Source organism: Nelumbo lutea, chromosome 8, assembly GCF_056320005.1.
Source record: "Nelumbo lutea isolate HS-2025 chromosome 8, American lotus-T2T, whole genome shotgun sequence".
NCBI classification, from domain to species: domain Eukaryota; kingdom Viridiplantae; phylum Streptophyta; class Magnoliopsida; order Proteales; family Nelumbonaceae; genus Nelumbo; species Nelumbo lutea.
The window spans coordinates 20,913,698-20,928,156 of NC_142691.1; the positions used below are offsets into that span (position 1 = coordinate 20,913,698).

Here is a 14,459-nt window from a genome sequence, read left to right on the forward strand (position 1 = left end):
ATTTAACCTAATTTTTCGAACACTCACCGTAGACCTTCGCCGTCCCCTGGTATCAGAGCGGCGGAGGATTTGTCCAACCACCGGTGTCTCTCTCGCTGACCCCTTTTTCGTTTTTTTTCTTCTTTCCACCGACTTCTCTTCTCTTTCTTCTTCTTTTCTTCTCCTTCTTCCTTCAGTCCGCAGTTTTTCTCCTCTGTTTTTCTTTCTTTCGTTTTCGTTTTCTTTTCTTCCTCATTTCACTGACCGGCGTCACGAATCATTTCGCGTCCGATCACTGGTTTTCCCGCACCTATCTTCATCGTTGGCACGCTCATCAGTGCTGCCGATTGGAGTCTTCCAACTTCCCAACCTCCCCTGTTTGGAAGCTGTCCGCCGAGAATCTGTTGCTGGTATTCGGAAGGCTGAAGCTCAACTGAAGACGGTCACCATCTGATCGTGTTGGACTGAAATCGGTACCAACAATCGTCGTCTGGCTCGGAGGTCGGTTCTGTTCGTTTGTTTGCCGCAAGTCAGGCGTCTCTGGTGTTTCTGTGCAGATTGTTCTCAGGTCACATTCTCCTCAGGTAGTCCCTTCTCTCATTCCGTCTGTTCGGATTTCCTTTCTCTTTGCGTTTTACCGGCAATGGGTTGTCTCAGCTCAGGTACCTCTCGGTACCAGTCCGGATTTAAGATTAGGTTTTTGTTTTCCCTTTTGAGGATTAAAATTTGTTTTACTCATTTTTATTAATATAATTGGTTAGAATGTTGCTTGTTTACTGAAGAGTCATAGGTTGAAGTCTGGTAGAAATATTTTCAATTAAATCTGTTGATTTTATTCTAAAAAATCTGTTGATCATATACAAAATAAAAAATACTTTCAGTTCACTTTATTAATAAGATATGGTATTTTGATCATTTTTAATTTAATTTCTTAAATCCGATGAGTAAGATTCTATTAGAATCTGAATTCTAAAAATCAGTTGAATCATGTCTGACTCTAGTTATATCCTACTTGATCCTTTTGTAGCCCTAGTAATATATCAAAGGGATTTATCTGGCCTAGTTGGCTTCAAATAAATGGAATTGTGGAATGTGGTCAAGTAGCAATGGGGGACATTAAAACAATGCATAAGGACCATTAGTCTTTTAAGTGACTCCAATATGACTAAACCAGCTAAGCCTGATCAAACGTGAGGCCTGGCCCAAGTATGTTAGGCTTTACCCTGGGCTGGGCTAAGGTTTCACCTCAGGTTGAGCTGGACCTCAGGCTAGGAACACTATTCTTAGAGTTGAGTCTATGTTGAGCCTAAGCTTGACCCAGCATGCCAAGGAAGCAGTGGACTCTTTTGTAATTCTGTCTTTTAATGCAATTTGAAATTAAGCATTACTTGTATTTGTTATTTTTTATTTTGTTGGCATAAAATTATAAAGTTTAAGCCAGCCTTTTAACTTTTTTTTTTTTTTTGAATTCCCTTTCATTCTAGGTTATTGTTGATTTGGTGCAGGTTCTTTCTGCTGGTGCCTGGGTAGCACAGATCAACATGGCTGATGAAGAGCCAAAGCCCCTGGCATATGTTCCAGAGGTTATACTGAAAAAAAGAAAAAACACTGAAGAGGTTGCAATAAGAAGGAGAGAGCAGTTGGAACAGAGAAAACGGAGAATTAAAGACTCCAAGAAGAACCTCTTCAAAAGTGCTGAGCAATTCATTAGAGAATACCGGAGCAAAGTAACCATCCTTACCTAATTATAAACATGAAAAATGATTATATTAGGGAATTTTTTTCTCAGTAAAATACATTTGTTGAAATGCTTGGTTTTGTATTACAACATTAGCCCTAATTCTACCATTACCCGCAGTACTGCCCATTTTAACAATTTCTTTTTCATTTTGCATATGTGCTCTTGAAGGTTGCCTAGTTTCCCAATTAAGAAAATCTTCTATTGCCTTATTTACCTAAATGTCTGTTCCCTTTATTCTCTCACGTTACATCATGCAGATTGTCTGATGAAGCCTATTTTTTATAAGGCCCACAAGTATGGCTAGAACTTTTGGAACTTATTTTCTTATTATAAAGAAGAAATCATGAGTATTATATACCTTTGGACCATTGGTGAGAATTATTATGCCTCCTAAGTGAGGTCCAGTCTGGAAATTTCATGAGATAACACTAGATTAATATTAGAAGCATAGTTTTCAAGGTGCCAAGGCGAGGCTGGGCGTTAGGGGGGGTGCCTTGTTGCCTAGTCGCCTAGGCAATGGATTTGTTTATTATAGAAAACATAGATCCTTGGGTAGTTCCCTAGGTACCATAGCCATATTTCCTTGATAATTGTTCATAATTTTCATAAGAAAAGAAGAAAAGAAAAAGAAAGGTGGCAGTCTCAGTTTAGACCACATCAAGGAGAGAAATATAGCTCTTCTAGGGAAGTGGTTGTAGAGTTATTTGCTGGAACCTGAAGCAGCTTGGACTGTTGTCATCAACATTTCACTTGAATCAGGTAAAAGTTACCAATGCTTGGAAAGGTATTACCTCTATCAATAATACTTTAATTCTTTTGTCTGGTATGAAGTGGGAAAAACCAATTTCTGGGCAGATTTTTGGTTGGGTGGGGGGAATTATTTCCCATTGCCTCTCTTTTGTATCTTCTAAAACCAATTGGAACTTAAGTTTAGCCCCATTCATTTACTGGTAAATAAAGAGGGTGGGGGGGGAGTTGGTTAATGGGTATCTTTTACCCATCGACCAAGTTTACATCATTCTTTTTGCATTAACTATTGGGCCCCACGGTTAAGAGAGCCTCATTTACCTAGGTAAAACTTACCCATCTCCTAAGTGGGTAAGTTACTCTCCCAACTTGGAGAAAAATTGTAAAACATAATGGGACAAATTTGCCCATTTTGACATTAGCTTTTTATGGGTAAAAAGGTATTTATATTATTTACCTAGGAATCAAAAGAACATAGGTAAGTGAACTTAACCTGGGTAAGTGAACTTACCCGGGTAAGTTACAAAATTGTAAACAAATTAGGCCTAAGAAGACCTCTAAGGGATGTAGAGATTGGAGAAGCCGCAGACCTCTACTCTTTAAGAGCGGTTTACTTTTATTATAAAAAAAAGAGAGGTTTACTTTTCCTCTTCTTCCCTGACCAACGAGTTTGGAAGCTTTGCCCTGCTGACAAGTTCTCAACAAATTCATTTTTCAGGACCTTGGTGATGGAAGGAAATGGTCTAAGTTTCCCTTTTAAGAAGATTTGGTGTTCACACATCTCCATAGAGTTTTGTTCTTTGTATGGGAGGCCTACTTGAATAGATTAAACACTTGTGGTTTACTGCAGAAAAGAACAATGGTTGGTTGTACATCTCCCCCATGTCTGTACCCTTTGCCACAGTAATGGTGAATCTGCAGAACATCTTCTTTGGCATTGTCCAGAAACGAGGATTTGGTTGCTCTTCCTTAATCTTATTATAGGTTACAACTGGGCTGCCCCTGAACATATAGAAGATTTCCTTTGGCAATGGCAAGGTACAAGTCTTGGTAGAAGAGGGAAATTTTATTGGAATATGGTGGTCCAAGCAGTGATGTGGGGTGTGTGGGAAGCAAGAAATAACCATATTTTTAAAGAAAAATGTAGATCTGTGGGTGAATTGGTCTCATATATTTTGTGTAACTTGTGGATGCTGAATTTGATAGAATTTAGGCTTTGTTTGTTTACAAATTTCTCACTTACTCGGGTAAGTGCACTTATCCAGTTAAATGTTTCTTGGGTAAGACTTACCTAGGTAAGTTCACTAACCTATGTTCTTTTGATTCCTAGGTAAGTAATGAAATGCTTTTTTTTTACCCATAAAAAGCTAATGTTAAAATGGGCAAACTTGTCCCATTATGTTTTATAAACTTTTCCCCAAGGTGGGAAAATTACTTACCCACCTTGGAGATGGGTAAGTTTTATCTAGGTAAATGAAGGTCTCTTTACCGTGGGGCCCATTATTGCAAAAAGAACACTGTAAAGTTGGTCAATGGGAAAGAGATACCCATTGACCAACTTTTCCCCCTTGTTTACCAGTAAACGAATGGGGCTTAAAAGGGAGTTCTTTGAATGATCTATATTCGAATGTGGAGATCTTGTTTTCTTCTTCCTTCACCCCTCAAAGAGTTCCCATGCTCCTTCTGGATAGGGAAGAGGAGGACTGTGTTCTATATTTTGATGGTAGTGCTTTGGGAAATACCGATACAACTGGAGTAGGTATATTAAGAAGAAGAGATGGAAGCATTAGGTTGGTTCAGTGGACTCAATGGGATTTTCTGACTCCACAAAGTCTGAGATCCTAGCTATGGTTACTGGTCTTCAAATAGCAAAAGAACAGGGATTGTCTAACCTGTCAACACTCTATACTGGTTAGGAGAGAAAGTAGTGGTCCCTGGAGGCTTGCTCACTTTCTGATGGAAGCAAGAGATATTCTTGATATTCTGGTACACTTAGGGAAGTTTTTTACAGTGACAGAAACCTGCCTTTGTAGTTTTGTTTTTGGGTTTTATCTTGTACATCATCTCATGTACCTTTTCTTTTGATTCATAATAAATTCAGTTGCCCTTTTCTTTAAAAAAAAAAAACAAAGGATCCTAATTTGTCAGTCCATATCTCAATCTAATACCTTACTTGTACATTACCCATTACACATGGTAGTGGGACCCATCAATTTCTAAAAACTAAAAATGAATGTTGTTTTCTTTAACTAAAAATAACAAATAAATTACCAATAAAATTTAAACCTAAAAAATTGCCAATATCTTTCCCATTCTCATGTACAAACCATTTAGAACCAATGAAAAGTTGAATTTAATGAGAAGTAATTATTTGAAATGTTTATAAATTAGCATATGTTAAAAAAAATACTAGAATACATAATCAAATAAATAGATTATTTACTTAGGAAGAGAAGGTTATTAAAATAAAATAAGTAATGGAATTTTAAAAGATAAAAAGGAAATATATGAATTGGTTATAATAGAAGTTAATTATACTGCAAGATACATATACTTGCGTATGCATGAGTTTCAAGATGTTGGTGGTGATCTGATGAGTCCATTTAGATTATCTTGGTCAAAGATACTAGATTTTAGCAATTGTCCAGTCCATATATTTTTTGATCGATGAATAATAAGATTCATTAAATCATAGACAAAGAAAATACAGTTCAGGAAGAGGCACGAGAGGCTACATTACCTTTTAGAAGGGGATATGGAGGATTCCATTTACCTTTTAGTTGATTACACAGAACAAAGAAAAATTACAGAGAAGCCCAATACAAAGTAACCCGAGTAGCCTTTTGTTTAGCAAGAAAATCAGCCAAGGCATTTGCCGATCTGCCCACCCACTGAAACCTAACTGTGTCATATTCCTCATGAACCATTAACCTTGGATTTCTACTAGAATTATCCAGTCCATATATTTCTCTTGGACTTCTACTAGAATTGTCTTGCCATCTAAAAGAATGCAATAATAATTTTAATCGTGCAACTAATTCATTATTTATTTTGAACACCTAGATGGCATCTATTAGAAATTCCTTTTCCCATGAATGTCTGATAGATGAAAATAAGAGGGTTTTCTTTCAAAGAGTACTGCACAAAAATTCTATATGGTGGAAAACTGGATTATGGGTGAAAAGGGGAGATCTTCAAGGCCATACAGAGTTATCGCATCAGAATTGAACCATATGAAGTACCTATGATTTACACTGGAGCATTCCATTACTTCCCACTCTAGCAACATCTTGATCCCAACAAGAAGTCCCAATCTCAAGCATCAGGTGGAAATGATTTTGTACAAGTACTATTAGCAAAATTGCTCAAAATTGAAACATGCATTATTTTCACCTTGCCTTGCTACTCTTTTCCTTGACATGGACTTTGGTTCGCTATTGGCATGTGTATGTATATCTCCATACTTTTTTATGCTCATAAGCAACCGTCTGACTGCTTACTTTTCTTGATTGTTAATGTAGAAAAAATTATTGATAGTTACTGAAAGAATATTATTTTGAAGGAAGCCAGATTCCATTCTCTGTAATTGCTTATATCTTCTTACTTCTAGGAACTGGACCTCATTCAAATGAAACATAGGGCAAAGCGGAGGAGATCATCGCAAGTTACACCCAAATCCAAGCTGCTTTTCATAATCCGCATTTGTGGGTGAGAAATACTGACAATATATTTCCATACTTGAAATGTTCCAGTTTTTATGCTTTGGCTTCCTTGTTTTGAACACTTTCTGTGTGTTTTCAGCACCAATGATATGCATCCGAAGACTAGAAAGATATTGCAGTTTTTGAAGTTGTGGAGTATTCATAGTGGTGTATTTGTAAAAGCAAGTGACGGGATAATGGGTATGCTGCAGAAAGTGGAACCATTTATAACATATGGGTAATTTAAGGAACCGACCTTTTCCTCTTTTTTCTACCCAAAAAAGAAGACTTTTCCTTTGTTATCCAACTGGTTACTAGTCCCAGTATGAAATCATTTTGATCATAACATCTTGTATGAAATTTATGTCTATTTGCAGCTATCCTAATCTGAGGAGTGTGAAAGAGTTAATTTATAAGAAGGGTTTTGGAAAGATAGAGAAGCAGATGGTCCCTCTCACAGACAATAACATAATTGAGCAGGCATTTGACCTTCTAGGAGATTTATAATTCATTATTTAACTTTGGGCATTGTATGTGAATTCTTTGTAATTTTTCCCTGGTGGTTTCAGGCGCTTGGAAAATATGGTGTTGTATGCATAGAAGACGTTGTGCATGAGGTAGCCACAGTTGGTCCACATTTTAAGGAAGTAGCAAGTTTTCTGTGGCCCTTCAAGCTGAACAAGCCAGAAGGAAGTTCACTGTTTAATAAGAAACCATACAAGGATGGCGGTGACTCTGGTGATCGCGAGGATAAAATCAATGATCTCATCGATATGATGAACTAACCTTACAGAATGCCGGTTCAATGCAAAATGTAATACAAAAGTTGGAGCTAGTTTCAGTTCATGCTTCTTATGCTAAGAGCTCAAGTGACCTGCTGTGTCCCCACATTTTTATCATGGAATCAATTTCATTTTCATTGCCAACCAACAAGTTATGCCAACTCGAGTTTTTATATCATGTATGTTCATATAAAAGTTTTGGTAGATGGGAGAATTTGTCGTGGTGATGCTGGAATGCAGCATCAGTTCAAATGTTCATCTCAATGACCTGTGCTCCGGACATATGTTTTACATTCTATGGCATTCAGTTCAAATATCCCTTTATAAAAATAATTTTGATCTAATCCTTTTTATGATCTTATATATTTTACATTCTACTGGTGAATTTCTATTTCAGTCGTCCTTTGCCCAATAACTCCCCAAGCATTTTTCTCCTTTCTATGGCACGTTTCTCTAGTAGGCATTTGGAATATTTTATATGATTTCAGATTTTCCTAAATTCCTAGTGATGAGAGTCTGTTGATTAAAGAACTAAAATCGTGGTAGGGTCAGAATGAATAGCTAAGTTGTAGATGATTAAAAGTTCAAAACCTTTCAAGAGTGGACGGGCGTCTATTTCAATAGAGTTGGGAAGAAATTATCTAAAACCTCTCCTACCTTGATCAATAAAATGCCACCAACCGAATCAGAATCAGAGGGGGGTAAGTCAAACAACGGAATGTATTAAATTATCAAAATACCCATACGAACTTCAAAAGTATTCTCATTTTCTTCAAATAAAATCGGCTAAAATAACAAGAATGATTAAAAACAAATTGCTTTACATTCTTATTTTATTTCTTTGTCATGAGCAAGATTCTAAATATTGATATGCCCCTGATACTTTTTTTTCAAAACTGGTTTAGGGGGGCCGGTTTAAGACTCCTCCACCCCCTGAACCAGTTAGAGCCCGATACACCCTCTGTAGGGGTATATCGGGATACTCCTGATCGGCCAATACGGGCTGATATATATCGATACTTTAAACCTTGGTCATGAATTTCTCTCCATCTTCAAGTATCCTTCCAAGAAACCAATTAGGGTTTAAGAGAAGGATGAGGAAAAGAAAAATAAAAGTTCATATAAATATTTGATTATTTAATGCATTCTCTCATCTAACTTAACGGTGACGCCCATTTGTTGCAAAGTTCAGAAAGGTAATTTGTCATTGATTCCTTTGTAATTTACAACATTTTTTTTTCTTTTTTTGAAAAAGCCCATAGGCATCTTAGTTCAACCAAATGCTCAGTTACAGTCACAATGTGTAACAGACGGGCCACACCATTGGCACTACGGGAGCAGCAAGTGAGAGGTCAGGCGTTCAAGATAGCTCCTGCGGATTCCGATGCACCACAGGACATCGATAGGTTATGATCATCAGATCAACTCCAAACCAGCACGCTGCACGACTTAGCTACAGGGCTGGGAAGCAACATTGGTTTGGGTTTCTAATTTTGAGCCACAAATTGCACAAGTAGGATCAATATTAAGTAGCAGTGTTTTAAAAACCGACCCGGAAGTTGAACCGTTTTAGACTCCGGGTCACAGGTCACTGGTTCAACTGGCAAGGTCAGACGGGTCAGACCATGCCACATCAGTGATGAAAATTCAAATATATATGTCTATAAATATATAGATAGATAGATATGTGTGTAGGTATTATAATTTATAAACATGTATTTTATGAATAAATAATGTATTATTATGTTTTACATGTAATATATGAAATATTTTATATTTAATTTATGTTTTTTAATTAAATATTAATTTTTTTTATTTGTAAAGAATATTAAAAATTATAATTTGATGTCAAAAAGTTTTTTTTTTGAAAAAAAAATGAGGGAATGCACCTTTGGGATGCATAGATCTCGAAAACATTATCCAAAATAAAATAAAAAATTCACCTTAATCAGACATCGAAGTGTAAAGTTATGGCCTCATGCAATTTCCATACAGAGTTAGTATGCAACCCACGACCCAGTCACTAGGTTGAATGGATCAATGGTCCAACTGTCTAGGTCAGACGGTTTTTTACCAAGTCAACGGTTTTTTTACCTCTGAGTTTTACTCAAACCGGATCCAAAATCTTGACTGGGTGATGGTTCGAGTGGTTCAACTGACCGGGTCAATGGCGAGTTGAAAAGACTGTTAAGTAGGCTTGCTAATGATACTTGAAAATTTGCAATCCAATCCAACATTTGATCTAATTATCTCGGATTTGGAAGATGCATTTATGTATTTGGATCAGATTTGGATTTGATTTCATCCCATCTAATTAAAATCTGAATCTGATTATATTATAATATTTATTGATTTTAATACACAATTTTTATATAATTATATTTAAATATGAAAAAATATATTATATTATATTATATGTAAATTGATATATAATAAACTCAACATGTTATATTTACATTAATTAATTATATATAAAAGTTGAAAAGTAATTAACTTTTTTTTTGTATTTAAAAAAATTAGAAGAGTCAGATTAAATCTAAATCCCATTGGAATTTGCATATGAGGTACTCCAATCAAATCAGACTGATCATATTCCGATGCAAATTTTCAATAACAGGTCATATTCAAACTTTGTGGCAACTTTGTAAATAATGTTTTTGAACCTCTGTTGATTTGGATGGTCGGACCGTCAACCTGGGAATCATCCAGACAATTGATTCTATTTCACCCTTAGCCTGGTCTTTGACAAAAAAATCGTTGATTTTGTCAGTGACCCACTGATCTGGGTGGTCGAACCACCTGACCCATTCGACCCATTCAATAATTTTTGGCCATTTTTATTTTATTTTTTTTTTTAAGTTGGAACGGGCCCTCTATTCGAACCATTGACCTGGAAACCGGTGGCTATAACAGTTCTGGTTCCAGGTCGGTTTTTAAGTAATTTTGCTCTGGTGGGCAAAATATCCTGAATGCACTTCCACAGAAATAAAAGGATTCTTGGAAACACTGGTTTGATCTTCCAAAGCATCTCCACGTAAATTTACCATGAATTTCTTCATCTGTTGAAGAACCCGGGCTTTCATTTAGAAGTATCTACAACCCAAAAGCAGTGGTGTAGTTTCCCTCCCCGTCTCCATACCACCTTGTCGTTGAGTGTCGTCACCCCTGTTTCAGAGATGTTTACGTCCATGATAGCCTCAGCTGTAGCTCTATCAAACAGCTGGAGGATTACATCTCGCCTCTAAGTTCGAGTGCCACCTTGCTTATGTAATATATTCCACCTTCGAACCAGATCTGCATTCCAAGATACCAATCTTTCCTTTTCCACCTCTGGAAATGTTCCACCCGTCACCTACTTCACACTTACAGCCTTTAAGGAGCAAGGAGTATGGATCGACTCTGCAACCTCTAAGGTGTAAGTGCATTAAATAAACGGTCATGATGCTGGCTGATGTACTAACGGACAGCAGGTTCGTAGTTGGTATCACTGTCCCGGTTCGCCACCCTACAATGTAAAACATCTTTTATTGGGGTAGGGGATAGAGGGTTGGCGTGTGTTAGAGATTTTATTTCATTTTATTCTTGATAACTGTGGTAGGGGTATTTGATCACATTAAAAGATGACATGATGGCAATGGCAAGTTAGAATCAAATTTGTAAACTAGTAAGTATATATGTAGGTGTTTTTTCATGATGATTATGATGTTGTAAACGATATGTTTTCAAAATTTTTTACATTTTTTATATTTCTGTCTATAAAAGTTATCTTTATTTCTTATATTTATTTTTGTTTAATATAATGAATATATGATATTAGAGATGTACCAAAATGTTTTTTCAAAATGTTTTGTATTTTTATACTTTGTGTGCTTTCATCTTTTTTTTTTTTAACTTTTATTATCATTTAATTATAATGTAAGAGTTTACACATTTGACCCAAAAGGTTAATTGTTGACTAGCCACCAAAAAGAAACAATATCAATTTTATAATCAATATCATTGTTTCTCACACTTATTGTTTTTTAATAATGACTAATTAATATATGATTCGATGTGTTAATGGGAATTAATACCCTAATTATAAAAATTAATGAAAGAGAATTAAATGAATGAAAAAGGTAATAATTCAAATTACATTTCATGGCCTTATATTTAGAGTGATCGAACTCAAAAATAATGATATTCCATTCAAGAATAGGATTCAATTAATGTTAATTGGAATTAATGACTTAAATATGACTTGACAGGATAGATGAGAAGATTGTTTGAAACTATATCTTTCACACTTACCATTAGAAAGGGACCAAATTCACAAATTAAATATTTTAGTTAAACAAAATTTTCACTTTTAATAGTAGTATAAATTAAAAATTATTTCTAATAAAAATCTGGTGGGCTAATGAAAGTAGAGCACATATGAACATCTGAATCAAATGACCACGAAGAATTTAGGCCTGCGACGGATCGATTTCTTACCACATCTCAAAATTGGGAGCATCCAGTCCAGGACAGAGACCGAGAACCACCACGTATAACACAGAATTATGAAGGGACAAATGTACGCAGTCTTACCCTGCACAGAGGCTGTTTTCAAACTTTGTCGAAGCGAACAAATTCAGCAATACATTTATTTATTTATTGAAGCCTCGGCAAAACATTTATTGATAGTCACTTGAAGACGTTTTAATAATAATAAGGCAACACGAATTATTACAGCTTAATAAAATCCTCTTGTTTCATTTCTCTTTTTTTCTTTTGTATCGATGACTGCAAATTTCCTGTTTGATTATTTCTCGACAGTTTATTCATGAAACACGAAGTTAAAATCCTTCCTAACCATGTCTGTTTTTGGATTGCGAAGAACCGAGTCGCAGGCAAGAAAGGTAAAGAAAAGAAAAACAAAATAAAATAAATCTAGACTCTAGAATCTACTCTAGCAACTATACAATCCTGCCTGATTCCTCAATGTCGAAATCAGCCGCGCATGGGCATGGCCCTCATCTTCTGAAGTTGGGAGAGCTTATCAAAATAATAATGACTTTTCTCCATGAGTAAAATTCCATTGGTTGATGCGTATACTTTCCATTCATTCATCTATGGTTTCTTCAACACGCAATCTTTGGAACTTCATTTCCATGCACTTGGACTAGAGGTGGTGGTTCTTACTTCTTGCTAAGCAAATGTTGAATCATTTTTAACAATTGGAACTTCAATTCAATGGGTCCGGAAAGCCATTGCATTTGCTTTTGGAGCCCAGCTGCCTCCATGTGGACGCGGTGGTGCCCTCTCTCTGGAGTATGGACTCTGATGATGCCGGCGGCCTTTCGATGGGTCTGACTTACACAGCCCATGCCTGGAACATGATCAGTGATCACCATGACATCGCAGATGCATCTCCGGCAGTTATAATGAAACGACCCGACTCAAAACAGAAAAGACATTTTTCTGTGGCCACTGTCTTATGACCCATTTAATGTTACACTCAGTATACATACATAATGAGAATATGTATTTTGATGGCAACAGTGTACAGGGAGAGTAAATCCATCATTCGGCTTCAAAACTAGCCGAAGCACAATTTTGAAAATGTCGGCATTAGAATTTGCCAGAATGCCTAGAAAGCATCCAGGAATATGGGAAAATTGGATCCCTGGAATTCCTTGTTGAAGAATCACACGATTCAGTGCTTACCTGAAGATCCAGAGACACAGGAGCCATACAGCCCATGAAAATCTCGTTGCCCTTAGTTACCGGTCCACCTTCGTTTCCGAGCTGGTCGCTCTTGTTTGATCTCTGCATCTGCAACAGTCTCACTCTGGATCAGCGGCAACACTTCACTTTCTGTCTTCTTGTTTGATGTATTGTCCTTCTCACTTGGCATTGGGAGCTTGAAGCGCTCACTACGCTTTTTTAGCTTTGCCACTGTATCCAGGTGACGATCTCCGATTTTCTCAGAGTCGACCTGGCTTCCAGGTGTAGGTTCCGTGTCAACAACCTTCTCTAAATCACCAGTATTTCTGCTCTCCACTAGAAGATGTTGGCCAACAGCCTCATTTGTCATAGATGATTCATCAGGCCTTTCACTGGCCAAGGGAGACCGGTCATTATTAATCCTGTCACTGTCCTTGGTCTTTGACAAAGAATATGCAGTACGACCATTGTCATCCTTCTCTTTCTGGCTTGTCCAGCGCTCCAGCTTTGACCGACCTCTCTTTGAGCTCTGTTGCTCATCGTCTGAGGGATCATCTTCCCCATGTTTCCTGAAAGAGGGGGGTTGTGGAATTTCAGGTTCCTGATGACTCTTCTTGGATGGTGCCATGGACTTTGAATTGCCAGGACCCCTAGAGTCAATAGGGCCTAGTGATGACATGTCACCACTCTCTTGCTCACTCATGCTTTTCATGCTTATCTAAACACAGGCAAAATTTTCATGATAAGCTATCCTCTATTGTTAGGAAAATAAATTTTGTTATGGATAACTGTAAATTTGCAATTGAGAATATTCAATAACTCATTTAACTAGTGAAGAAAAGCTAAAATCATGTCATGAATTCATTACTTATTGTGGCCATCCTAGAATTTCTGGTAAAAAAAATGTCCGGATTGTATATGAAAAAATTCTGGATATAGAATAGCCCCTATCAATTCTTCCACCAAATGTTGTAGACCATCCCAGCTGGTCATATGTTTTTCCTCATTGAATTATCTAATAAACAGAACAGAATGGTGAAACAGGATTCATGTAGCCACAACCCCATATAGTTGGGGATAAGGCATGGATGATGATGATGATTAATAAAAAAAATGGTTGGGGATAAAGGCTTGGATGATGATGATGATAATGATGATTAATGGTTGGGGATAAGAAAAATGTTGCAACTTGGGATCTGCTAATAGTCACTTTTTTGACAATTAAAAAAGAAAAATGTTATTAAGATGAAAAATAATAATGATTACAAGTTTACAACTGCCCAAGACAAAGTCCACCTATACCCAAATAAAGAGAAAAACCTTTCCCAAATACCTATAGAAAATGAACAAGAGATTAGTTTGCAAAGAAAACACCAATGACAAGCAATAAAAAGGCCTTCTCTTTTGGAAAATATCCACTGTATTTATTTTTCCATAGAATGCTTCCCATCATATAGCACTAACCTTAGGGGGGACAAGTTTCCACCAAATTTTCTTGAATGAAGACTAGGTTGAAGGAAAGAGCACAAAGAAGAGAAGAAAGACAAGTAAAAGAACCATTTGGATTAAAAGACCAAATATGCCTATCAGAATTGGAAGGATCCAAGTAGCCTTTTTCAATAGTTAGCAAAAAACTGGCAACTGAAAGCTCTTGCTCTCTCAAACCCCTTCTAAAACATAAATCCCAAGAAATACCATTAGTAAGGGATATGGAAGAAACAAACTTCACAATCGGGTTCCTTGTTGAACAGAGAGCTAGAATATAAGTTGGAGAAAATATTCTCTAAGCACAACATTCCCAACACAAACATCTTCCCA

General features: G+C 36.5%; 2 protein-coding genes across 3 annotated transcripts in view; one reads left to right on the forward strand and one right to left on the reverse strand.

Annotated features, from left to right (window-relative positions):
• LOC148843252 (large ribosomal subunit protein uL30y-like) lies at positions 1-7,294 on the forward strand. The gene is made up of 6 exons (XM_088957383.1): positions 1-563; positions 1,485-1,706; positions 6,078-6,175; positions 6,269-6,406; positions 6,546-6,648; positions 6,738-7,294. Exons 2-6 carry the CDS (start codon positions 1,521-1,523, stop codon positions 6,951-6,953), a joined length of 741 nt encoding a protein of 246 aa, XP_088813509.1. The 5' UTR covers positions 1-563; positions 1,485-1,520; the 3' UTR covers positions 6,954-7,294.
• Positions 7,295-11,657: 4,363 nt separating this feature from the next.
• The window catches only part of FIP1[V] (FIP1[V]-like protein), a 50,248-nt gene continuing 47,446 nt past the window's right edge, over positions 11,658-14,459 (reverse strand). Inside the window, exon 9 of one of the 2 annotated variants that reach the window (XM_088957384.1) lies at positions 11,658-13,359. In XM_088957384.1, the coding sequence (XP_088813510.1) occupies positions 12,694-13,359 (666 nt within the window). In that variant the 3' untranslated portion in view covers positions 11,658-12,693. The remainder of the gene's footprint in view (positions 13,360-14,459) is intronic. The other variant, XM_088957385.1, reaches the window with a different exon arrangement.

What these genes read in the sequence shown, in the direction of transcription:
- LOC148843252 (XM_088957383.1), top strand. Translation starts at nt 1,521, where the DNA reads ATGGCTGATGAAGAGCCAAAGCCCCTGGCATATGTTCCAGAGGTTATA. An exon ending in GAACCATTTATAACATATGG is followed by an intron (nt 6,407 to 6,545) that starts GTAATTTAAGGA and finishes GTCTATTTGCAG; the next exon opens with CTATCCTAATCTGAGGAGTG. An exon ending in ACAATAACATAATTGAGCAG is followed by an intron (nt 6,649 to 6,737) that starts GCATTTGACCTT and finishes TGGTGGTTTCAG; the next exon opens with GCGCTTGGAAAATATGGTGT.